Raw genomic sequence first — 26,748 nt, forward strand, 5'->3', positions numbered from 1 at the left:
CAGCAGTGGTCATTACATCTAGATTCTAGAATAACCAAATATTCGTAATAAAGGCTTATAATGTTAACAATTACAATACTTTGTTACATAAGGTGTGGATATATTATAGCATGCCACGGGGTTTGGAATGACAGGTTTAATTCCAATTTCTCTTCTTTCTTGCGTTCCTATAGATACCGAAATAGTGGAGATCATGCCAAACGCATTTAAATGTAGTGATAAGGCGTCTAATCGATTACCGAGTGGCACTGATAGATCCGTTTCTCTGAGTCAGCCGGTCGATCGCTCGCTGCTGTCCGTTCTGAAGATGGAGGAAGCAGGCGAAGGGAATCACTATTGCTGCGCGTCTATCGCACTGCGGTGGATACACAGTGTTTAGTCGCTGTCTGGACCTCCATATCAGGTGAGATGGATGTGTGTCACCCCGTCCATTGCTAAAGGTAAGCTAAAACGTCCGTTGCGAATGTCGAGGCTTTCCTTTCTCTGTTTAAAGGGTTTATGCGTCTGTGTATTCTGTTTTGACAGGTCCAGGACGCGTCCGGATCAGGGTGCGAATTAAGGGGTTGTTTGACCCCACCTATTAAAGGGTTGAACCCCTCAAAACAGGTTAAAGAAAAAGGTGTGGGGCCTGAAAGTGTTTGTTCTTTTTACATGTAAGTATCCGTGCGTTTCAGCAGCGTTTTCAAGCAACGTTTTAGTAACCACAAAAGTTATTTGACAAGTTACAAGTGCGTATATTACAAATCAGAGTGCCCCAAATGTATCGCTTGCAAACAGAAATGAACCCTGCCTCTAATTGAGGTAACCATAGCAACAGGTGCTTGCTTGCGGTCTGTCCCGCATAAAACATGGATATTGTTATTATTTATGACTTGAATTGATTTCATACAGTGGTCTGCGATTGCGAAAATATTCGTCGCTATCTGTGTGAATAGTTGAAATTTAGGGGAATTCATTTTGTTCGAAAAAATGTTGGGCATCAAATCAGTTGAGATTCAAGTTTTGGCGCCTCTAGCGCACATATAGATAATCGTAAACTAAATCTTAAAGAGGGTTTTTTTCTCCCCTTCCAATAAATAAATATATTATATATAGTCTATATATTTTATAGGGAAATCTGTATTAACGTGATAAGTTATGATAAATTTTCAGGCAAAACGATTTGTAAATAAGTAGCCCAGCGCATTCGAAGTAACTTGAAATGTAACTTTGTACTTTAAAATGCTTTTGAATCATATACTTACATGGGAAACAGTAGCTACGTACTTTTAAGACCCCCTCCCCCGTTTTTTTTTTTATAATTGACACCATAAACCCCCCTATAATCCGCACTTTTATCAATATTTATGACTCGTGTTTGTAGATAAATTAATGAATTGCCGCATTCTTTGTGCAATAGAAGTAATGACGCCTCTGCCAAGAGTAGCCTATGCATTTAAATTGATGTGAATTAGCTTACTATCGGCTATGTGTCACATGAATGCTGATACACTGAGCTGCACATGAAGCATATAGAAAACACGCACAGAGTCATCCCGCAACCTTTGACGGAGTGTCAGACAGGTGGAAATATTGGGCGCTAAGCCTGTTGTAGGCAGTTCCCGTCATTTCCTTATTTATGGCTTAATTCCCTTGGAACCGGTGGATCCAGTTGAGTAATCGCCCCAGCCTGCCATCGATTGACCCAGGTGTTGAACAGGCACAGGTTTCACTTCACTATGTCAAAGCAGTTTCCGATCAGAGGAAGAAATCTAATAGTCGGGGGAAAGCGCTTAGATGCGTGTGAAATGGAAAAGCTGACGGGCTTGTTCGGCGCAAAGGAAGTCATCGAATCATACAAACCCGAGCTTGCTTCCTAACTTTTTTTCTTCTTTTTTTAAATTTTTTTATTTTGATGCAAGATCGTCCCCTGTTTGTGACCAATATGAACTCCAGTTGAACATGACAGTCATCAGAGGACTTCATCATCACAGTAGAGACTGAAAAGCCTCTGTCATTGGAAATAATCGATTGTTTTTACGCAAGGATTTCTTTTGGACACTTATTTGCGTTTTCACAGGGGGGAGACCAAACAAAAAGGTAAACGTTTCATCTTTTATTGTTAATACCTCGTAGAGTCTTGTAGTTCAATTAAAGTCCGGAAAGACGTTTTTTCTATATTATAATGCTGACAGTTAAATACTTCTTTTTCCATTGTGCATTAATACTGCTACATAGCTAAAGTGACACATGTATATAAAATCTATATTAATATCTGTTTATGGGTCAATGATGTGACTCTAATTTTTGTCCGGGTCTAATAACTTTATCAACAGTACACATCCTCTATAATGAACATGTCTTAATTAAAGTCATTTTGATAATATTTCTTTCTTTCTTTCTTTCTTTCTTTCTTTCTTTCTTTACTTTCTTCCTTTGTGTGGGGCTTAAAGTCAAAAAAGTCTATATAATGTAGCTGTTCGGAGACTGTAAAAATAAAAAGTATCATAAAAAGTGTCATTAAAGTTCTTGAAATTATTGGTGTAATTAGTTTGGTAAGTCTTTTATTAGTATTTATTAATTAATTATTATTATTATTATTATTAAAAAATTGAGATGATTAAAAATATATAATATTATTATTTCAAACAAAAAGTCAGTGGCATAACCAACCTGCAGGAAGCCATTTTGTTTTCATGTGACAACCATAAAGCAGAGACCCCTGTAAACCCTCATAACTGTGGGTCATATATTCTTCATATATTTTGACCTTTTTATGAAGATATTTTGTTTTGTTTAGTTCAAGTATAATAATCCATGCTATTCCCCAATTTTAACTTGGAAGAATATAGGCTGAAGATTTAAATGTTATAAAACTTCAATGAAAATGATAATGTGGTGCAGAAAAAGTATTTTAGTAGTTTTTACTTGATGGTTACACCACATGACAATTTTAGTCATTAAATTGAATTCTTAAAAAAATATATATTTATTTTTTAATGCGTCCAACCAATGTAATTCCAAAGATTACATTTCTAAGAACAAAGTACATGTGTTTTGCATTTGATTTTTAGCAGTTCTCTTTTTTTTATATAATTTCAGACATCCTTATTCGTCATTGACCCATATAACGCATATAACTTCCATTAAATCTCAAAGGAGTGTAATTAGGAATTATTTTTTGAATTCGTCTGTTGATATTGAGGAATTAATAGGGGTTGGTAGTGTTATGCTGTAGTACTGGATGAAGGCTGTGTGCACACGCGCGGCCCCTGGAGAAGTGCGGCACCATACATAAGGCCAACTTCACTCCTAATGCTTTGCATGACATTTCATCACACTGTTGTTGTTGTTTAGTGCATTTAATTTGAGGGTTAATTTCTTCTGCCAATCTGGTTGTATTTCCATATCAAGAAACTTTAATTTGTGTCTTGTTTACTTCAGAAACTTTGATCAGGGACAGAGTATCCAGGTGCACTTTTGTGTTATGTCAGATTATTCCTTATGATTTATGGAATTTCGGGAAAGATGGCTCATGATATTGTGTGATTCCTGACTTGATGAGGGCTGTTTGGGTAGCAAAACACTAACTTTATAGTTTACTGATTTATTTGTTTTTAATGCAATATGTGCACATTATGGTTATTAATGCTTTTAAGAGTGTGCATTTTGCACAGAGAATTGTGTAAGAGTGCAGAGCAGAGAAATTATTTTATTATTCTATTATTCAAACTGTTGTTTTCTGTTTTGTGCATTTATTTATTTTTTACTTAATATTAAGCTACTTAATTGGTTGACTTGATATTCCCTTAATAGGTTTAGAAATACTGTTCCAACCGAATTTGTTCATACAAATACTAATGTCAGTGCTTTATGAGCTAAATCATAATAATTAGTTATTCAACATTTTAAAGTTGTTTAATATAGAACATATCAGATCTCTCTTTCCAAAACTGACCCAGTGCTTGTAAATTCCCTACTCTGTGACATAAGTGAGGTTCTGTAAGGATAATTTGGGTCTTGGTTAAGAGATTTTGTACATGTGCACATGGAACCATTTGTGCACTTTCCATCTATCAGCAAAACACAAACAGCGTGCAGTAGCTCTTATTTATGATACTGTCCTATTAATACTGGAATATATATTTTTTTTTTCTTTTTTTTTTTATATTCTTATTTTATTTGTCACCAATAGTGAAAATTACATTCCTCCAAGTCTGTTCTACAGTATTAATCCAGTAAACGCATTATTAATGCTGTGATCAATTGTCTCCGTCAAATTTTGAATATTTTTTTTTAAATATTAGACTGTGCTCTAATATAAACCTTAGGTTTATTGTTTTTGTTTACTTAAATTAAAGCTGTATAAGTTATAGAATATGTTATATCTTGGCTAAACATGTTTCTGTCCAGCAATGAGGTTAGTTTGATATGATCTGATGGACGGTATACATCCGATGAGGCATTACTGACATTATTTTCACAGCTCACTTGCTCTGTCCAGGCATTTAATTTTAGACATATATTTCAATAGAAGGACCTGAAACTCAGTGAAAACATGGCAATTTTCACACTTTGCATGTATCTCGTTTTGCCTAACCAGGAAGTTGTCACTTCCCTAATGCTTCACAAGACAATTTAGAAATGTTTTATATAAAACATGTTTAACTGTTTTGAGTATACATGGCAGTAATATAGACAGTTGCATTCAGTTCAGAAGAGCTAAAAACTGTTAACAGAAAAGTTGAGGAATCGAACATTTGTGTATTTTTGCACAGCAGCTTGTTTATGTCCCAGAGATACTGGTTTGCTGATTTGGAAATGAAAAATATATTACAAAAACTGTTGACATTGAATGCCTAGTGTTTGTACCTTGGTGTTGTATAATTTAAGATACAAATCAAATTATTGATTATTGGTCACTCCTTTCTTTTTAAAAGACATTCTTATTCTCTACATTAAATTTCACAAGATATTTAAATATTCACAACAATTATTTAAAGAAACCTGTGGCTGTAATGTTTGTCAAATGACCATTTTTACAATAAAGTCACACAGAATAATACAGGATCCTTCATCTAATTTATAACTCATCTTCATTCCACAGTTCTGCCCCCTGAATATGGACATGGAGGCATCGAATGGCTATATTGCAAGTAAGTTTTTTTGCTTATTGCCATATTCAAGAAAATATAAGCAAACTTTATTTAGCACATAAAAAAAGCATATTAAAAGGTAGGTTTGAGGGATTTCATGCCTATCAAGTTTTTTTTAACCTTTAGTTATAGTAAAAAAATGTGACGTTGGAGAGTGTTCTTTATGAATTATGTCTATTGCATGCATTTTGAGTTTTATTTGTTTATAGATTTCCTCAGTGTTGCCTGCTATGGAATTCTTTTATGGGACAGCTAATTGAAGACATTGAAACATAAATGGAAAAAATAATAGCACAGTAATAGTTTTACTGTAATCAATCAGAGCACATACAGACCTAAAATAGTCAAGCAGTTCCGCCATCACAGTGATTTTATCATATCACCTGCTTCTCTCATGCTGAGTTTGTGTATAGCACACGCTTCATTAGGTTTAGACTTGAGCGCATTGATAATGTCTTTTTCCTCTGACTTCTTAAAATGAGTTTCACATATTTGGATCAATGTTTATCAAGGAATGCTTTTGGTTTGGATATCCTGGTCATCTAAAAGCTTACATTTTTTTGCAGTGTAGACATAATTTGTTGCTTTATTTTGCATGTGTATTGATTTATTTTAGATATGCTATCTCAATCCAGCAGCACTGTGGGAGTTGGTCTGCAGCTGTACTGTAAGCCAGTTCTGCTTTATGAATATGTGCAGTAGTCAAGCACTCTAGCTGCCCCCAAGATCCCGTTCAAAAGCTAACTGCATCGACTCTTGGCTCCTCTTGAATTTGGTTATCTGGACGGGGCTTCAGTACCAGGTGCACAGTGGTACCGCCAAGCCCGTTCACTCCCCCGGCAGATTCCCTCAGATGGAACATGCTGATAAAACGTCCCTCATCTAAAAAAAATCTTGCAGGTGTCTTGGAAAATGAAAAGTTTACAGTTTAACTTGGTTCCATAGACTTTGAAAGGCTTTTTCCTTTCTTAAAGGGCTTGCTATATTTAAAAACATGATTGAATACTGATCCACACCTTGTTTTTGAATAGCATTATCACATTTCAGAAAAGAGTAAAAGATTAAGTGTCTTTACAGCAATATTTAGCTTATTTTCACATCATTTACATATTTTCTTCTTTTCTTTATAACCACTTAGTGATATTTTTTTTTTCCAAATTTGGGAATACTTGAACAGCAGCTTGGCTTTTGGTCTTAAGATTGTTCATCTTAGGTCACAGGCTAATACTTCAACCTTTTGTACAGTAAACTGCCATTGATATGCTAATAAGACCTTGTCCCCTTCAGCTTGTCCTTTTAAACAAGAGCAATTCAGTGGTGGCAGGTGGTGAGGAGTGTGAGTGGGAATGTGTTTTGTGTTTGATGTGGAAGGATGGTTTGAAGGTGTGTGGACGGACAGGATAAACCTGATCCACTCTCGAACTTTAGCATCTACGACATGCCACAACCAATCACTCTGTTTCCTGGGAGAAGCGTTCCTGTTTAAAACTCCTCTTTTTTTTGACTAGTATCGCCACTCTGACACAGAACCTGCCTCCAAGCTCCACCCCCACTACTGGAATAGAGCCGGCGGCAAACATGATGCACAGATCACTTCAGTGTCATCCAGAACTTAAAGTTAACATGAAATCCAAATGGACCATATTTATATGTATTATTTATCATATGATTCATGGGTGCATGAAAAAAACTATTTACAATTTTTAGTTAAATTGAACTACTTTTTCCAGTATTCAACATCCACTTTTTATGCTTCAACCAATACGTGATGAATAAAAATCTTTTTTTTTTTCTCATTGATTATCCCGTTTCACTCTAAAATCATTATAGAAGTCACACTTGTTGCGTTTCACGTTGACTTGAACCCGTGGGCCACTCTTGAAAACACCCCCAATTATTTTCCTCATCGATCCACTAAAAAATAGTGCATGGAACAGTCCTTTCTGTAGGTTGCTGTTTGATTGGTATACACACAGTTTTAGCGAATGAGTGAATCGGGATCTGATTCTGACTCAGCAGTGTCACAGGCCAGACCTGTAGTCACTCCAGTAGTCTCCAAAGGGCCTACGGATTTTCATCATGCATCACTACACGGGGGAAGATGGTAGCTTTATTAATATACACTGTATGCTGTAGGCCGTCATTACAAAAGAGCTCTCGGGCCATCAACAATCATATGTGTGGGAATGTCAGTGTGATTTGTAGAACAAATTAAACAAAGTGGAATCATTGTAAAACTGTGAAAACCACATATTAAAGTGCATCAGAGATTGTCCATATGATAGCAGAGCCAAACACAGACTGCAAGCCTGCGTAATTGGGAAGCTGGACCCAAAAAAGAAACAAATATAAAATATGTTTGCATAATTTATAATATACTACCAATTAGAAGTCAGTAAAATTTTTTTTAAGGAAATGAATACTTTTATTCATCAAGGATGCTTTAAATTGATCAAAAGTGAGAGTAAAGACATGTATTATGTTTTCTATTAACGATTTCTATTTCATATAAATCCTGTTCTTTTAAACATTCTATTTATCAAAGAATCCTGAAATAAAAGTATCAGGGTTTCCACAAAAAAAATACTAGGCAGTACAACTGTTTTCAACATTGATAATAATAAATGTTTCTTGAGCAGCTAATCAGCATATTAGAATGATTTCCAAAGGATCATGTGACACTGAAGACTGGGGTAATGATGCTGAAAATTCAGCTTTGCAGCACAGGAATAAATTACAATTTTAAATATATTGCAATTAAAAGCTGTTATTTTACATTTTAATAATATTTAGCAATATTACTGTTTTTACTGTATTTTTGATCAAATAAATGCAGCATTGGCAAGCATAAGAGAGAAAAAGAACTACGTATATATAACTATAAATTCATCTAAAGACAAGTTTTAAAGACAAGCTGTGAGTCTTTAAACAAGCACAGGGTAATAAACTTCAGTCTTGTAGCGTGCGCTTGACATTAGAAATGATATTTATCATAGTTCGGTTTAGATGTGGGATAAGAGAGTGGTTTCAGTCGCTACTGTACAAGAGTTTAGTTTACTCTCATAGATCTCTTTTCCTGAGAACCTTTCTCAGGCCAGGAGGCCATCAGACACAGCGCTCTGTTATGGAAAATCCTCCCCTCGGCCGTCACTCAAATCGGAGTGGCTGCTTGTTTCCCGTTGCCAAGGGACAGCCGGTTACCTGAGATTTCCCTCAACCCCGGCACTGTAACCGGAGACGGGCTTTGGGATTGTGTCATTGGCTGCGTCTCCCTGAGTCACTCTCCCTGTCAGAATGACAGTGTCTGTCTGCCAGCATGACAGCACAGACATCTGTCGCCTGATATACCTCAAAAGCCTTCATTTACTGATTCATTTACTTTAATCACAAATGTAAAACTTCTATAGGGCATGAAAGTTAAAATAGTTTGGGGATTGAAAAAGGACCTGTTGATTCACAAGAACAACACATGCAAATTAATCATTAAAATGCCATGAATACTGTTTTAAAGCCCTTTGACAGACTGACTCTGCTACCCAACAAACCTGTTTGAAGGAGGGACTGATTAGATTTAGTACACTGGTTAGAGATATAACAGCCAGTTTAACTGTGACATCCAAGGTACTTTCCAGTCATAAACGTGGAGTTCAAGGAATGATCTAAACCGTAATACCGCCCTCGGTGGTTGTGTGTATGCATAATGCAGACATTAAGAGCCGTCTAATGTTGTTGCTGTTGTATTGAGTGTTTGGCTCTGAAGGGGTCAGTGGGTAACGGGATCAGGGAGCAGGAATCGCTCCCCCTGAGTGGACGCACTGAAGCCGTATTATTTCCCGAAGCCGGTGTGTGGCGGGTGCAGAGAGATGAGGAAATCCAATCTGAATCTTAAGGATGTGGCTGAAAGCTTAACAAGCTCTCCCCACATGAAATGATGGCACACTGTCTCTGTAAACTGAAGTGTTGAGCTGGTCACTGACCCTAGAGAAATTTCGGCTCTCGTAACAGAGATGGGTGCTATTAAAAGCAGTTAGTGTATACAGTACCTGAAAACCATTGGATATGTTGCTCTCCTTTACCAAGTTATCGATGAGTATTATGAAGGATCATTTTAAATGGAGATCTCTTAAGAGTATTAAAAAGTGCCGAAACTGAATATAAGCAGTCGTTGTGTGAATTAATCAGTCAGGTTGATTCAGTAATTTTGCTATTTTATAAATATAATTTTAAATATTAAATCATATTTCGAGTCAAATAAAAATATGTATTCATTCATCATTTTTTTATGAGTAAATCCATTTATTTAGATGGACCACAGCTTACCTGAAAAAAAAACATGTTTAATTCAGTAACTGTATTATATTATATAAATATTTTATATGCATTATTACATTATGTGTCAGTATTATATAATACAATTAAAAACATTCAGTTCAATAAATCAGTTAATTTAGATTAGCTATAACGTTAACCACATTTCTTAGTTTACCTGACTTTTTTTTTGTATATTGAAGTTTTAGAGTAGTAAATAGGAAGCAGACTACAGTAGATTTGAGTTTTAAACAGAAGGCTACATGGTTTTATTAAGCACATTCATCTTTCTTCTAGATGATATACAGTAGTCAACATTTGAAGTGGATCAAAAAAGTTCATCAAAGTTGTCCTAAGACAAGAATGCTTTTAGGTTTGATGAAAGGTTTTGATCCACTTCAAAAGTTGACTACTGTAGTCCTGACATGTAAAAAATAACATTATGTTATGAGTGGTATACAGTGACTAAGTGAGTGAATATACAATACTGTGACTAAGTAAATGTGTTTCACTTGATATATTGTGTGAACACTGTATCAACCAATCACCATCTCAGATCAGAACAATAATAGAGTTGTAAACAGTAGATTGCTGTAAAAAGTATAAAAAAACAGTATTCAGTAGGAAGTTTTGAACAGTAAAGTACAGTTGAAAGTATATTTGAGTAGTAAATGACAGTAAGAAATAAATCTAGAAGAGTTTTTGTTGCAGTTATCCTTTATTCAGTTTCTTCTTTGACTGATAATCTCCAAGTGCAGTGATTATGAAAGGTCTTCCTTGAACTGTCTGCTTGTATAGATCTGAGTTCAGAGCTGCATTTGGCGATGTCCTCAGTGCACTTGTTTCTGTCTGTCTCCTAGGTAACGGCGACTGCTCTCCCAGGAAGGAGAACTCGAGAATGCTGGTGGACCTGTCGACCAGCACACCCAATGGCCAACATTCCCAAAGTCCTAATTCCCCTGCTGGTGAGTAGGCCGGTCAAGTCCACTCCCAGCAATACATGTTTTCATTTGACTTTCTTAGATGTGGTGCATTGATTAGATTATCTTAAAGGGATAGTTCACCCAAAATGACATTTCTATTATGTAGCCTACTCACCCTCATGCACTCTCAGACAAAAGCATTACCCTAAGGTACAAAAGCGAAAAGGTACTCATATGTACTTTATAAGGTTTATTTTTAAAGTACCATTTAAGGTACTAATATGTACCATTTGGTGGGGGGTACAAATACCTTTTAGCTTTTGTACCTTAGGGTACCGTCCCAGTGACAGCTTTGTACCTTATTCCGAAACTGTATGACATTTCTTTCTTTCCGTGCCACACAAAAGATCATGACTGGAGCTTTTTAAGCTTCATGACTGGAGCTTTTTAAGCTTCAAAAAGGAAGCAAAGTTCTGAAATGTAGGCCATATGACTATATCTAATGTCTTCCAAATTATATAATATCTTTATGTGAGGAAAAGGACCAAATTTCAGTCATTATTCAATGAAAACATCTCTCACAAACACGCCAAGGAGATCTAAGGCAGAAGTAACGATATCTGTTTTACAAGTGAATCGTTCTTTTGACTTAGATTTTAAGGAATCACTGATTCAGTTAATAAAACTTGTTTTGAATGATTTGAATCAACTCATTGACTCAGACAAGCTGTCTCAAAACAACAGTTGTCATGTTAACAACTTACTAAAGGAGGAAGATTATCAGTAAATGCTGAATTGATCTGTTTTTCACACAAAGCTTTTATATGGCTTCAGAACATTTTAAATATAGCACTTAAGTCATATTTACATATTTTTAGCGCCTGAAATAAGACAGTAAATGATGACAGAATTGTCATGTTTGGTTAACAATCCCTTTAGCATTAGAATAAGAAGTACAGTATCTCACTTTCTATTGCAAAAGATCTGAAAAAGGAGAAATGAGTGAGCATCAGCTTGCAAGGGACAGAGGAAGGACCTTTATCTTGCAGTATAAAAAATAGAAGTTGCAGCTTTATCTGTGATCTGACGGGATAGGCCCAGTCTGTGACATGTCCCTTCCTCAAAATCAACTGCTGGTTTGATGGAGGGCTCGTCAGCATGAGCGTGCATACTGAGAAAAGAGAAGCACTTGCCACTGAAGATGGAGGTGCAGACCATGATCCCAGATGGAGATTGTTCTTCTAGATAATTTATTGGTCATGTTGCACAGGACGTTGAGAAACATGTTACTGGGTAAAGAGAAGTCTAATCTACACATTTGGTTTAGTTAACCCCATGCTTGCACTTGGAGGTGGAGGGATGCACAGACTCGAATATATCATTCTGTGCAGAAAAAACTCAAAGGATAATTTAATATTCAAGGTTTAGACATTGCCTTTTGTCATAAGAACTTGCAGCAAATGTGACATTTAATAGAAAAATCGAAAGAGACCTGACACATTATTAATGCATCTATGTCGGTTTACTCTGCTTTTGTCATGTGAGCCTGTTAGCCACTGGCTCGGGTGTATGTATCCTCAGCACTGAGTGCGTTTTGTTCTCATTCATTTCCTTTGATCAGTTGATGATGAGAATGCTAAAGGATTCTTTATGTTGTCCCGGCAACCATTTCAAGTTCACTCAGCTGCAGCCATCATAAACACTCTATAACGTGTATGCTAGAGATATTAAACCACAGGCAGCTGTTTTCTGAGGTCAGTGATTAACAGAATGGACATAGAAATTGGAAAAAGCATACGTCTCTCGACACATTAAGGTAATGGTGTTAGATTGTGATGCGTTGACAGGATTGCACCGCATTTGCATTTGTGAGTATAGAGCAAGTTTTTATTTTGTGCACCGAGGCTTGCCATTCTTCATGCGAGTCATACGTGTTTCTTTGAAAGTGAAGATCTCTTGTGCAATATTAAGCAAGTACGCTTGTAATACTTCGTTGGAAGTGCCAGCGGGTGAAGTTAGGGTTATCGTGTGGCACTGCCACACAGCACTTATCTTTCAAAAGCTCTGTGAACCTGCAGGTTATCGTGTGTAAACAGTTTCTAGACCGAGATATTCAAACAGATGTTTGATACATTTGACAGTAATTTTGCTAGTCGTTGTTCTTATATGTATAACTTTATTTGGAAGGAATTTTCTAAGCTAATTTGAATGGGATGGGGGTCTTATTAGTTAACACCAGGGTGGGAGTGTGTATTGGATGAGGATGTTTCAGTAGGTCATGTGCTCTAAAATGTGCCATTTTAAAAAATGTTTTAATTATAATGTTTTTTATACCAATTATTACAAATTATACCTAAATATTTTTTGGAATAATTAAGATTTATAACTTATAATTAACATTTATATATAGTTTGGAATAATTCAGATTTTTTAAATGTTTTTGAAAGAAGTCTTTTATGCTCACCATGCATTTATTTGATCAAAAGTACAATAAAAACTGTAATATTGTGAAATATTATTAGAATTTAAATAAACGGTTTTCTTTTTTAAGATACTTAAAAATTTATAATTTATTCCTGTGATGGGAAAGATGAATTCTCAGCAGCCATTACTCCAGTCTTCTGCATCACGATCCTTCTGATATGCTGTATATAATATAATATAATATACTTAATAGATGAATTAATGGAGTTTACCTCACAATCAGACTGATTAGACTTTCCTTATAGATTTAATTAATTTTTCTTTCTACATTCAATAGGATGAGTACTTGAGTCATCAGCTGTTTTACCTAGAATTACAAGTTGGCAAAAAGGAAAATCCATAATGAGGTTGCACTATGGTGCACAACGACAAATTTAGCCTTAGTTACAGTATTCCAAGGTCAATACAAATAAGAAGTCGAAAAAAGTGGGTAATTTGCTCCGTAATTTTTACCAAGATTGCTTGAGGGGAAAAAATGCAATTCTGACAAGAATAAAATCACAGAGTTTGTTTGTGAAACACACATTTACGTCCTCAGGGAAAACTAGTCTCATCCGAATAGCGTTTATGAGTGATATTGCTCTGTTGTGAGCGTCTGCAAAGATTGGGAACTGCTGACCTTTTTTAGGGGGATCAGAGAGATTTCAGTCATACTCGCAGACTGTGACTCAAATCTAGTGAAGCAGCAGAGCGCTTTGCCTGAGGGACAACACTCATACAGACGGGAAAGACAGAGGTGAATCAAAGCTTAGTCTTAAGCTCTCGCCCAGAGATTAAACTCACGGTAAAATTACAAACAGGTTTGTCTGGATGGCGCAGAAAGCTGCCTGCTCTTTTTCCACCTGTCGTGAAACCTGGAGAGTGTGCGTGGTTGAGACGGAAAACTTGAGGGCCAGGCTGTCGCGTGTTTACGTGTCGCTATGTGTTTATACGTCCCTTTACATGTCTATTTTTGTCACGCTCTGTGTGTCTGCGCATGTGGGGGTGGCCTCCCTGGAGGTGCTTGACAGCCTGCGCGCTGCGATAAATGGAGAGGCTCGCTCAGTCCAGACCAAAGCTCTGGCCCACCTCCTCTAAACTGTCTCCCTCTGTCAGTCATGTAGAACTCCACCTGCCCACCGTTTGCCTTGCTACCCTAGAGACTGCAGCTGCGTCTGCCTTTTTTTCCTGTTTGCAGTCATCCCGATGCTGTTATCGTTCTTGGAGGACAGATTTCTTGGTCACTGTGCTGTCATAGTAACCAGTGATTTCAAAAGAGTATTAATTAACACTTATTAATTAATAAGTGGGCGATGAAGACTGACTTTTGTGGTGTGTAATGGTTGAAAACTTGTTTAAAAGCTTGAATGTTTTCTTACAGCACGCACAATCAAACAGGAGGAAGGTACTGAGGAGGAGACAGAGAGAAGGCCGGATGAGGCGGGTCACAGCGGTGAAGAAGGCTCTGGATTGGAGGAGCCCATGATTGACAGCCCAAATAACTTACAAGATGCTGGGCCAGGAACAGAAGTGCAAAGTGAGACGGGGATAAGACTGCCAAATGGTAAATATAATGGTAAATATGATAAAATATAAATTATATTAAAAATATTTAGCAAAATGACTTTCCAAATTCAAAATATCAATGAAATGTGTGTGTGTGTGTGTGTGTGTGTGTGTGTACAGGTTTATATATCCTGGAAAATGCAGAAAGTTTCCTGTGAGGGGTGGGTTTAGGTGTAGGGCAATAGAATATACGGTCTGTACAGTAGAAAAACCATTACGCCTATGGAGAGTCCCCACAAGGATAGCTGACCAGACGTGTGTGTGTGTGTGTGTGTGTGTGTTTATAGTCAGAATATATTTCAGTCAGAATACATAAGCGTAATCATAAATTAAATTAAAGTGTGGTAACCCTAAATAAAATGGAGGTTTAAAAGATTAAATATACTTTATATATTTTTTTTAAAGATAAGTAGGCCAATATTTATTTTATAAAAGAAAAATATATTTTTATTTTAATTATAGCTTGTCCATCTTATGAAAAGCTCCATAATCCAACAATTCAAAGTGCAATTTATTTGCCTAAATTGATTGTGACACTTCTCAAGTAAGTTTCGACAGAACACATTTCACTGACTTCCCATTAAAATAGCAAAACCCTTTCGTGACCAAGGCTCGTCACTCATGCGTTCTTCCTTTTTTCAGTGTTAAAAGGGTGTGGAGCGGGTAGCTGTTCTGTAAGAAGACAATAGTTAAGACTAGGAATTATTCTCAGGGAAAACATCCCAGGAATCCTCCACAACCTGTTCCCAAGCCCTGGGCTGACGTTGATACTGCCATACAACACGCTAACAGGACAGGGTCATATTTCACTTTTCCAGGCTTTCATCTCCGCTCACAATGAGAAAACGTTCAACTAATCAATCCATGGCAACATCCTGGTGCTCAAGTTGGGGTTAGAGAAACTGATGATTGAACTTTTTATGTGTCCATCAAATGAGAGTCACAGGCTATATTTAGAGCAGGTGCTCACGCAGCAGGTCTAATACATGAGTAATCCAATTAATTAATCATAATTAGGTATATAATCAACAAAGAATTGTATCCGATAGATTTAGCAGTTATCATACCTGTGAAAAATATATATTTTTTAGATTCTTTAGATCCTTAGAAGTGTTCTTCTTGTGGCAGTGGCAATGATGGAGGTCACATGGTATCATTTACGTAATACTATGTTTAACCAACAGCTAGTGCACGTTATTCTGTGGTGGCAATAGAGCTGGGTGATACACCTAAAATGTATATATCATTTATTTTTGAAACTTTCTTCTGTTATTAAAATGTATTTGTGTAACTGTGTGTATATTTACTCAAAACAACTATTTAAAAAGATGAATCTTTTCAATTAGAGAAACATTATTTCAACCAAACAGTCATTTTAGCCAAGTAAACTCAAAATCTATGTGCAATTAAGAAGGAAAAAACAACAAAAATATAGATATCTTTCAAGTTCAAGACATGCTTTCAGTTTTTTTTTTACTAAATGTACTACCATTCAGATTCTTCTGTACGATTTTTAAAAATGTTTTTGAAAAGTGTTTTCAGTAAAAACAATAATATTGTGAAATATTAGTACAATTTAAAATACGTTTTATATTTTTATATATTTTAAAATGTATACACGTGAGGGTGAAGCTGAATTTTCCAAGTAATTTTAATTTTTATTTATATTCACCTATGTAACCAGCAGTATATATGCAAATACCTTGAGATTTTTTTGTGAATCTTTTGGGTGATGACAAATGATATTGAATCAGACAGTTTGAAACATTTCGTTAAAATGAATCAAACTCCATATTTAAGATATGCAGACATTTTGGCTTCAGAAATGGGCAGGTGGTTGTTTACATTTTAATATGAAAAAGGCCACACTACGAATGAGTGATGGTGCTAACGAGTTTTTTAAATAGACTGATTCTTGTAAATACATTTTACAAATATTACACCATTTTTTTCCATTTAAGTTTATATCAAAGCCGCTATTGAAATGTCTCAATGTTGCTTCATTTTATATTTTTATATTCAATTTATCAGCCAACCCCTAGTGGAAACAGCAGTGCCTGCATGTGCTGCATGGTAAAAAAGTCTATATAAAGACAGCAACACTGAAAACACTGCAGTATTTATATGTTTTTTAAACATTAGCTCAACCAGTGATTAGCATGTGTCTCTTGTTCGTGACTCTTTTCATCCTCTGTCCATCAGGTGACCGGCCGTTCCAGTGTAACCAGTGTGGGGTTTCATTCACTCAAAAGGGCAACCTACTGAGACACATCAAACTCCACACGGCAGAGAAGCCTTTCAAATGCCCGTTCTGCAGCTACGCTTGCCGCCGCCGTGATGCACTGAGCGGACATCTGCGCACACACTCAGGTCAGGCTCCCACAGCTCTATATTGCTGCAATTGCTATAAGAAGACACATTTATGGGCAGTAGTGTGGTGTTAATGTGTGCCATAGCCTAGAAAACGATTGCGGTTCTTTGACCGCAGCTGACATGCTCTGGAAAAACCGAACAGAGCTGTTCTGTCCTGAGGGAGGTGTATAGAGCAAACACTTCTGTGAGGCCACCTAGGACATGCTGTTGTGTTGCCTGCAAGTCTTGCGCTTCACCAAAGGAAATGCTCTCTGTCAACCAAAGGGAAGTGTCGCTTTGGTGAAGCATCACTCTCTAACCCAGTTTCATATCAGCCCACCATCAGTTGTCTAGTCCTCATCATTGAAGATCCGGGTCATATGATACCATCAGCGTTCGGCTCGGAACTTCACGAGCTGTCACTCAGGGACGGCTTGGTTAAAATGCACAGGGAGAGCAGGAGCGACCTATCACTCTCATCGTGTTTTTCTGCCTTTCTTCGACTTTTGTCATTTCCTGTTTTGCAGCTCTAATCACAGCGCAGGGATAGCACAGTTTTTAGGCAGGGCAGCTGATGTCTGTGGTGTCCTGTTTTTGTGGGCAGAATATATGAAATAATTCTTAAAGACATAGCTACATTTTGGTTTCCCATATGCGCTGATGGTCACAGGTTTTAGAGCTGATGACCACTATGTTTTTGTTCACACAATTGACTGAATTTGCTTCTCATGATTTTAAAAACCATTTGATCTAAATATGTCACCCTGGGCCACAAAACCAGTCATAAGGGTCAATTTTTCGATCTGAAAGCTGAAGAAATAAGCTTTCCATTGATGTATGGTTTGTTAGGATAGGATAATATTTGGCCGAGATACAACTATTTGAAAATCTGGAATCTGAGGGTGCAAGAAAATAAAAAATATTGAGAAAATTGCCTTTAAAGTTGTCCAAATTAAGTTCTTAGCAATGCATATTACTAATCAAAAATTAAGTTTTAATATATTTACAGTAGGAAATTTACAAAATATTTTCATGGAACATGATCTTTACTTAATATCCTGATGATTTTTGGCATAAAAGAAAAATCAATCATTTTGACCCATACGATGTATTTTTGACTATTGCTACAAATATACCCCAGCGACTTAAGACTGGTTTTGTTGTCCAGGGTCACATATATGTGCTTAAATATTTTAAATTAGTCTTGATCTTGAAATTGATATAATTATATACTAAATACAATCCCGTTGTGTATTTTAAAATATTTTTGTTTAATTTATTTGATTAAAAATACTGTAAAAATATTGTAAAATATTATTTCTATTTTAATATATTGTAAAATGTAATTTATTCCTTATGATGCAGAGCTGAAATTTCAGCAGCCATTACTCAAGTCTTTAGTGTTACATAATCCTTCAAAAATCATTATAATATGCTGATTTTGGTAATTCAAAATATTATAAATGTCACTTTTGATCGATTTCTGATCGGCATTATTGAATAAATGTATAAAAAGAACGAATACAGTCTTGCTAACCGCAAACTTTTTAACGGTAAATTGTGCCTATGCACGAATTTCTTTACAAAACATTTAAATGTAAAACTTTTTTTTGGTCACTAAGTTCCTCCGTTTGTCTTATTTCATAGTTGTGTTGACTATTCAATCGTAGTCATGATACAGATTGAGTAGATGTATCCAGCCTGGTAGTATAGATTCTCCATCATTTAATAACTAACTAACTAACTATGCAAAATTTGTGGTGTGTGTGTGTGTTGTGGTCTATCATATTGATATCAAATGTCAGTGTGAGAACTTTTACCACCAAAGCCCACGCACCAAACTACCTCAGCATATAAACGTTTGTGGCCGATGAGAGTCATTAACTCATTTGCATTTCCTTTTCTATAGGCTTAGTAAGGAGATGCCACAAGAAAGCTTTGTTCTACCACAGTGTGAGACATGTAGTTGTTGCTGGAGCCATTTTAATGAGTAATTCAAGGACTTAAGAAGCAATGCCGACCAGGGTGGTCTCGCCCTTTTTGCCGTAAGTCCATCCCCGCTCCTCAGTGACCTGTCCGCCTTCCCGCCAGCCACCTCAGTTGGAGCGGAATGGGAGTGACTTTTCAGGTCTTGGGCAGCGGGCGCCACATGAAGGACCTCTTCCTTTCTGGCCCTTGGCAACAGGAGGATTGGTGGCAAACAGCCCAGGAAAGTTAAGTTAAGAGGGAGTAAAATCGTGCAAAACTTTGGCTATCCGATCGTTGACAAACGCCTGTCACTGGAATCCATATGCATGCACGCAGACCACAGACGCTCTAAAAGATGAAACTGAAACAGCATATGTTGCACCACAGTTTTAGGCATGTGTCATAATGTTGGTGACTTTGCTCTGGGTTGCTTTGGCAGCTTAGTAAAATAGGAAATGTGATGTGAGGGGCTAACGTTTGATTCAGGGAGTGGATGCTTTCAGCTGGGTTCATGTTTAACTACCAGTTGAGTAACTTGAGCACTTTTGCTGATGCTCTACAATTGATAGGCATTTACTTGAAATGAAATGTCATCCTCATCTCGCTGTTTCCTGTTTTCAACCCGAATGGATGCGGTTTAGAGGGCTTTAATGCAGCACTATATGTGCATGAATTTGCATTTGAATAAGTGCTTAGACAGGGATTTTTTTTTTTCTGAATCGTCCAAACTTTGCTATAGGAACTCATAGGGTTTTGAACAGCTGCTATTAATCGATAAAATTGCTTGTTGCATTTCTTTCACACCGTACGAGTTCGAATCTTTCTCTTCATCACATATTAGCATGATTGCCTGTCCCAGACTTTGCAGTTTGCAGGTGTTTGTGACAGTTCATTGAACCAAACAATTCAGTTCTCTTTTTTTTTTCCATTTATAGTGTAGATTTGTCAGTGTGGATTCACTATATCCTTTGTCTGTCTGCTCCAAACCATTTCTGATGTGCTGTCATGCGCACAAGTACATTTTTAAAACCTCCTGTTTATTAGACATATTGAAAGTGTGACAAAAAATGTCACCTTTTTTTTTACAGTCACCCACTGACATATAAAGACCCCAAAATTAAAAAACTAAAGACTGTTTAAATGTAGTAATAATAATAAGCACATTTAAGCATTCTTCACAGTTGATATGGTGTGACAGTTCACGTGAATGCATATACATTTGTATTTTATGTGTATCTTTATATTATTTTATATATTTTTATTTTCTTCTAATATAATATATTCTAATATTATAAATTGATAATCATTTGTATATGAAGAAAATTCATAAATAATAAATAATATTATATATTATTTTATATGTAAATAATATTATATAACAATATTTTAAATTATTTTTAAATATTTTTGTTTTTATTTTTCTATAAATAAAATAAAGTATTTTATTTTATAATATTATTTATATTTATTTTAAAATAATATTGTAAAATGTTTAGTTTATTTTTTATTTTTATGAATAAAACACAGTTTATAAATGATTTTATATAATTATTATTTTATATAACACTATTGTATTTTAATATTTTAACATTTAAAAAAATATATATATATTTTTTTATTTTTAAATTAGAGCTTAGTTACACTAAACAATTTTAACCCACTGAATCTGAAACTTCAGTGAATTAATTGGTTTATGATACATTGTATTCCAGGCGGACCGAAGCTATTTTTTTCTGTTGCTGTAATCCATCCTTTCCCACAAAAGTGACAGGGCCTCTGTTGTTTGACATGTGTTCTACATGTGAAAGGTCACTTCACAGCATCTCAGTCAGTAGCTGTGTCACTTTCACTGTTTGCTTCAGACTGAAAGCACTATGGCGCTTTGAAGAGGGTTACCGAAAAGTGTATGGGGTATTTTTAAAATTGGCACACTTTACAGGTAATCCCACAGGCTTGCTAGTAACAGGTGTGAATTTTCATTATTTTCTCACGTGCAGTAAGAGACTGACTGGTTAACTATGTTCATACAGTATGACTCAGTTCACTAGGCTGTTTTGTTTCACTGCCACGCTCTTTATGAATAATTCTGAAAGTCCCTTTTACCAGAGGATTGACCACAGAGCTAAAAGCAGCCCCTCTCTCAAATTCAATTAGGTTTTTAGCTGACATAACAGAACAGCGCAGACGTAACGGTGGGCTATGTTCCGATTTGATACTGATGAGTGAATGAGAAAAACATGACAGATAAATGAATGACTCAACCAATTGATGAATGAAGCTCGGAATGAATCGATGAACGAATCGTTCCATTAGCTTTTGGAAAACTCACATCTGTTTCTGGAGGCTAAGCATCGTTCTCCTCCTACTCTCCTCTGCCCACGACGGAAGGACAAGGTGCTTGTTCCTTTTGCATCTTTCTTGGGAGGTTCTGTCCCGCATTATCGCCCTTGCACTGACCTAATCTTAGTGGAACTGACTGTGAATCACTTCACACCTTATCTGGCTGAGGAGAAACACTCACTCCGTTTCTGCTTATTGTTCAAAGAGACTTTCCAAGTCATCACTTGTGGTGCCAATAACAGATGGATGATGATAAAACAAATACAAATCGAATACTACTACTCTCATATGTAATTCTATGGAGCTAACCCCCTCACCATGTTGTAGTGGTTGCATCATCGCGAAATTCTGTGCCCACTTTCTCGCTTACTTAGTTGGAGACCAAAACTCATTTGTGTGAGCGGTCTGAATGAGTTATTTTACATCTTAATACTTATTCTGCTACTCTTTGATGTCTTTTTAGTGGGCAAACCACACAAGTGTAACTACTGTGGGCGGAGCTACAAGCAGCGCACGTCATTGGAGGAGCACAAAGAACGGTGTCATAATTACTTGCAGAGCGTCGGCATGAACTCCACCTCCAATCCTGGCCTGTATCCAGGTGAGTGGCTCATGACTTCATTGAGAATGTAAGATGATGGTTTTCCGCCTCATTGATCTAGTGTTATTGTGAAAACGTTTCGGTGACACAACGGTGTTCCACAAGCTGGTATGTTTCTTGGAATAAAAACAATATCAGTTACTAACATAGAATTGCTTCACGTAACATTTGTGGGGTACATTTTGTTGAGACCAAGTGGTCAAGGTTTTGCTGGTTAGCATGGTTAGCCCCTGTCTTATCTATATTGTTATATATATGTATCTATAACGGTGTTGGATGACACAGTGGTGTTCCACAAGCTGGTATGTTTCTTGGAAATGAAAAAAAAAAAAAAAAACATGAATTACTAACATCGATTTGCTACATTGAACATATATGGGGTACGTTTTGTTGACACCAAGGGGTTTTGCTGGTTAGCATGGTAAGCCTCTATTGGTAGATGGTCCGAACCACACCATCTGACAGCAAGAAGCTTCTTTATCCATTGAAACTCATTCAAAATTATCATTCTAGCTAAAATCAGTGTTGTCTTGACAAATTAGACTCATAACATTTACGGCTCAAAACAATCTGGCTGTGAAACTTTGAGATGAATGGGAATGCTAGCAAATAGTTTTCTCCAGGTTTTATGGACCAGCTTTGTTGATATGCTGAGCTGAACTGTTTTATTGTTTTTTACCAGGGGAGGTACCAAAGGAGCAGAGGCCGCTGGAGTCAGCTGGGATGGCTGCTTTCGACCGGCCTCCTGTAATTGAAAGACTGCAGGGGAATGTGGGTAAACGGAAGAGCACCACGCCACAGAAGTTTGTGGGTAAGTGTCACCTCAGCAGTAAATGTGGTTGAATCTACTGTATGCAACAAACTGATCTTCAAAGTTCTAGCGGTGCTAATGAATGTAGGCAGGTCACATTGTGCAAGAAACATTTTCAACCTCACACATAAAGTCCCTGTATGTGCATAATGCAAAATGGATATGCTCTCTGCATTGTTTTAAATCAGGTAACGGCACATTCACAGCCAAAAATATGTTTAAAATGCTGAAAGAAAGCTTGTCTAAAGCACATGTATCTGATTATAACTTTTCCATCATTTAATCATCATTTCATAAATTATTTCCACCATAATCATTACAAATGTACAAAAAACTATTTTTAGTAATAAAAAAAAGTACCTTCTACTTTCTATAGGAGCAACGGTAATTGTGTCAGGCAAATATGGTGGGGTTTTGTGAATTAGGCATAAGCTATAATAGGTCTATTTGAGAAAGTACGTGTATTTGTGCTTCTAAATAAAGACAATGACTTATTTAAATACAGCACAGTACTATTTCAGAGTATTTAGCGCCTGGTTAAACTGGATTGCCGTTGGTTAGTGAGTAACATGCAGGTTTTGGAGCTGAAATACCACATGCAACCGTTTAGTGAACGCTGAGTTTCCACATGAAGGAACAGAGAGCAGAACTCACATTTAAAAAAAATAAAGAGATAGTTAAATTGTAATGGAAGATCTCTTAAGAGAGATAAAAATGTATGCACAGTAGCACGACTTTATCAGAGACAAACATTATTTGAAATGAAACTCATTACATGCGTTGTAATGACAATATCTGCGGAAATCAAACTAAGTATTAAAGTGAAAGAGAGAGAGAGAGAGAGAAAAAAGGGTTGAGTAGGAGTTGTTTTTTTTTCATTCTGTGGTTTTTGCACACCTGTAACTTTGCCATTGCTTTTACTGACTACGCCAGAGCAGTTTACCGCATCCATATTATGCAGGGGTTAAATGTTCTCACTTCAGTCTCCAAATGGGGCTTTCCATCATTAATGCAACACAAACATAGTAACAGCATTTTAAATCCACTTTTTACAGTAAATTGCAAGGTTAGTCTTTTTTTCAATCATGATGGAAAGTACTTTGGGGCTGTTCCTGATGTATCTTTTATTGCATTGTCTGTTAAGGTGATAAAATGGTTCGCTATTCGTACCCCGAGCTGAGCTATGAGATGGGCCCCAAGTATGAGAAGGAAGCTGAGATGATGCATGCCCAATTGATGGACCACTCCATTAGCAATGCGATCAACTACTTGGGCTCCGACTCCTTGAGGCCTATGGTCCATCACCCATCCCTCTCCATGGCTGAAGTGCTGCCTATGGTGAACCCGCTCTTCCATCCGATGTACCCGCTTGGCCCACGCATGGACCGTCCCAGCAGTCGAGAGGCTCCTCCGTTGCCCCACCCGAACCCAGAGTTCCCACACCCAACCAATGGCGCGATCCCCTTGCTCAGGCCCAAGAATCCTCAATCGGCCCGAGACGGGTCCCCGTGCAACAGTGGACAGGATTCGGCCGATTCGGCACGGAGCAGCCCCCGGGACAAGCTCAGCGGCGCCGGGCCCAGGACAAGATCCAGCCCGGGTTTTGGCCGGGCAGAGGAAGGCAGGGTGATTGATGCCGGCCGCGTGGCCGCCAGGGACAGCATCCGCATCTTCAGCCGTGAAGGCCAGGAGCTGAGGGTGTTCCAGTGCGAACACTGCCGCATCCTGTTCCTGGACCACGTCATGTACACCATCCACATGGGTTGCCACGGTTACAGAGACCCACTCGAGTGCAACATCTGTGGCCACTGCAGCAAAGATCGCTACGAGTTCTCCTCTCACATCGTCCGCGGAGAACACACCTTTCGTTAAGAATCCCACGCATTCTCGCAGTCAGTTTACTGCAGACGGCATTAGTTTACTGACGAAGCATTACGTGAGCACCAATCGGCAGATATATGAAGGTTTGGGTCCAATAGAAAGTTTTCATTTTGGAGCTGTTTGAAGATTTTTGTTCTGGGTGAGGGGATGAATTTGTTTATGTTGTGAACGTTTCGTTTTAAAGTTCTTTTTCATTTTTTCACCCCACACAGAGTTTATTGTTGTATATGTGCTGAAACTTCCAACAGAGCAGCTAAATGTTATCTAAATTTGTGGAGTTCTTTCTCTTTTTTTGTCATCTGTATTACCTCGATGCATGCTGTCATTCTTGTTTCATGGACCTTGATCAATATTACAGGTAAACCGAGCAAGCAGAGGACCACTGGAGAACTAGACTGCTTAGTTTTGCATACAAAAAAAAAGACTTTAATTCATAGCTTCTTGCTGCTGTGGCTTCTTAGTGCCTTGCTGATGTTTTGAACGATTTTGTGTTTTGTATCGTTTTAGCATCGTTTCTCATCACTCGCTCCCTTTCAATGAAGTTCCGGGGCGTATGAGCTTGCTAATGTCCTCATATCGGTGCTATTCGAGTTTCACAAAAGCAGTCCTGTAGGGTGGCACAAATCTTTCGGACACATTTTAATGAAGTGTTGATGACAATCCCCCATGTGTCTCGTGGATTTTAACAGGAGACAGTGATACTTTTGCCATGCTAAAGACCGATGAGTTTTCCACGCTGTGTTTTGCTGCTGTTGCACACTTCCTATCATCTCTTGCGTTCTTATGCACTTCGCTGAAAACAGCACTGCAACATGCCTTTATAAACCTGTTTTTGCACTATTAGCTTGAGGCCTTGGGCGAAAATATGCTATTTCCATGCTATTGATAAAGCGAACAAAGGTCAGTGTGCCGTTTAGCTAGTATATTGTCATCTGTGATTCAACAGGGAACAAGTCTGCACCTATATTACCATGCTTTAATAACAGGGTTGCCATACTTTGATTGAAATCTGTTAATTTCATTCAGCCTTAAGACCAAATGCCTCATTATTAATGCCTCATTAAATCAAACTCCTCTGACTGTCTTGAGTGTTACAGCACAAACTCAAAAAAGAGTTTAGATTTATTTTCTTTTTCAGTCAACAAATGTAGTTTTCTTGGCCCCACACATGGACCTATGTATTTGTTATTGAGCTTTCTAAGAGCTGAGATCTGAAATATGCACATATATGCACTGCATATGCATTTTTGGTTTGACTCTAGTTAGCTAATACATTTTATCATTTTTTTGGACGCAGTGAAAAAAAAATAAATAACCGTTGCACAGTGATAATTGACAAAAGAATCTGCCTGGTAACAGAACAAGGCAGATCTTTTAATAAAACAACAGCTTTTTATAGATGTTAGAAGATTGTCGTCGAAATTTCATCGCTAACCCGGACTGCACAAGAGCTTTAGAAGATAAAACGCGGTTTATTAATCAGACAATGTTTAACCCCCTCAAACCCTTAACAGTTTTCCCATACTTGATGCAGAGACTTATTTCTCATTGTTTTCAGAGCATTGAAATCGGTCGTAAAAATGTAGACAGTTTTGAATGTTCACGTAGCCGTTTATTCTCCCTTCCTATTTCTCTTCCCTTCTTTCATTATTTTTTCTGTATTCAATGTTGTTGAATATTTACATCAAGCATTCTGTAGCACAACCATAAATCCAGCTTTAATCGATGTGTATGGCTTAAAGTGTACAACCGCAGCCTTCACGACGTTCAGAACCTCCCTTGCACATTTGTTGGGCTTTTATGTCAGCGCTAAAAGAGCCTTACATCACTATCAGACTTTGTTGTACCTATTGTTTTTTAAAGCTTTGCTTTTGTCTTTTCTGCTTTGAGAAAAACTCCAAAAAACTGTGAATATGCCCTTTAAACGTTATGAGGAAAAAGACTTAAAAGGCACAACATCACTGATAGAAATGCATTCATATTGTTTGAACATGTCATAGTATTGTTCTTTAAAATATAGCTTTGCCTTTTTACACCTCCATAAAATGTCACAAATCTCTCTCTCACACACACACACACACACACACACCACCTAAAACATATTGAAGAATTGTATTCGTTCTTGTGAAGCATGAAAATCTTTTGGCATTTTAGATTTATTTTTTTTTTTTGGGATTGGTGTCACATGCAGGCATGATATTGAATGTGCTCCACAATTCCAGGGCATTTTATAGAATTATTATCAAAGCTTATTGTATATTAGACATTGTTTTTTTTCTCCAAAAAAGGAACAAGGTGAAGGAAACATTGATGGAAAACTATGTTTACAACCCGAATGAACAAGAGCACATGAGCAAAACGTGTTCTTACGATGAGTCCACACTTTTGGGAGTGGAGAGT

At 37.1% G+C, this 26,748-nt stretch overlaps 1 protein-coding gene across 4 annotated transcripts; it reads left to right on the forward strand.

The window, feature by feature from the left end:
• The first annotated feature begins 261 nt into the window (after nt 1–261).
• LOC107662042 (zinc finger protein Helios-like) lies at nt 262–26,301 on the forward strand. Of its 4 annotated transcripts, none has more exons than XM_016451899.1 (9): nt 262–440; nt 526–653; nt 5,087–5,135; nt 10,304–10,408; nt 14,211–14,405; nt 16,598–16,765; nt 21,519–21,656; nt 22,339–22,467; nt 23,612–26,301. In XM_016451899.1, the coding sequence occupies exons 3-9, from the start codon at nt 5,102–5,104 to the stop codon at nt 24,337–24,339; spliced, it is 1,497 nt and encodes a 498-aa protein (XP_016307385.1). In that variant the 5' UTR covers nt 262–440; nt 526–653; nt 5,087–5,101; the 3' UTR covers nt 24,340–26,301. The 4 variants fall into 4 exon arrangements, with proteins under 4 accessions (XP_016307385.1, XP_016307388.1, XP_016307387.1 ...); XM_016451902.1 differs by having other exon boundaries at nt 14,211–14,393; XM_016451901.1 differs by lacking the exon at nt 262–440 and having other exon boundaries at nt 458–653.
• Nucleotides 26,302–26,748: the final 447 nt, after the last annotated feature.

This window comes from Sinocyclocheilus anshuiensis, unplaced genomic scaffold, assembly GCF_001515605.1.
Source record: "Sinocyclocheilus anshuiensis isolate Anshui unplaced genomic scaffold, SAMN03320099.WGS_v1.1 scaffold824, whole genome shotgun sequence".
In the NCBI taxonomy this organism is placed as follows: domain Eukaryota; kingdom Metazoa; phylum Chordata; class Actinopteri; order Cypriniformes; family Cyprinidae; genus Sinocyclocheilus; species Sinocyclocheilus anshuiensis.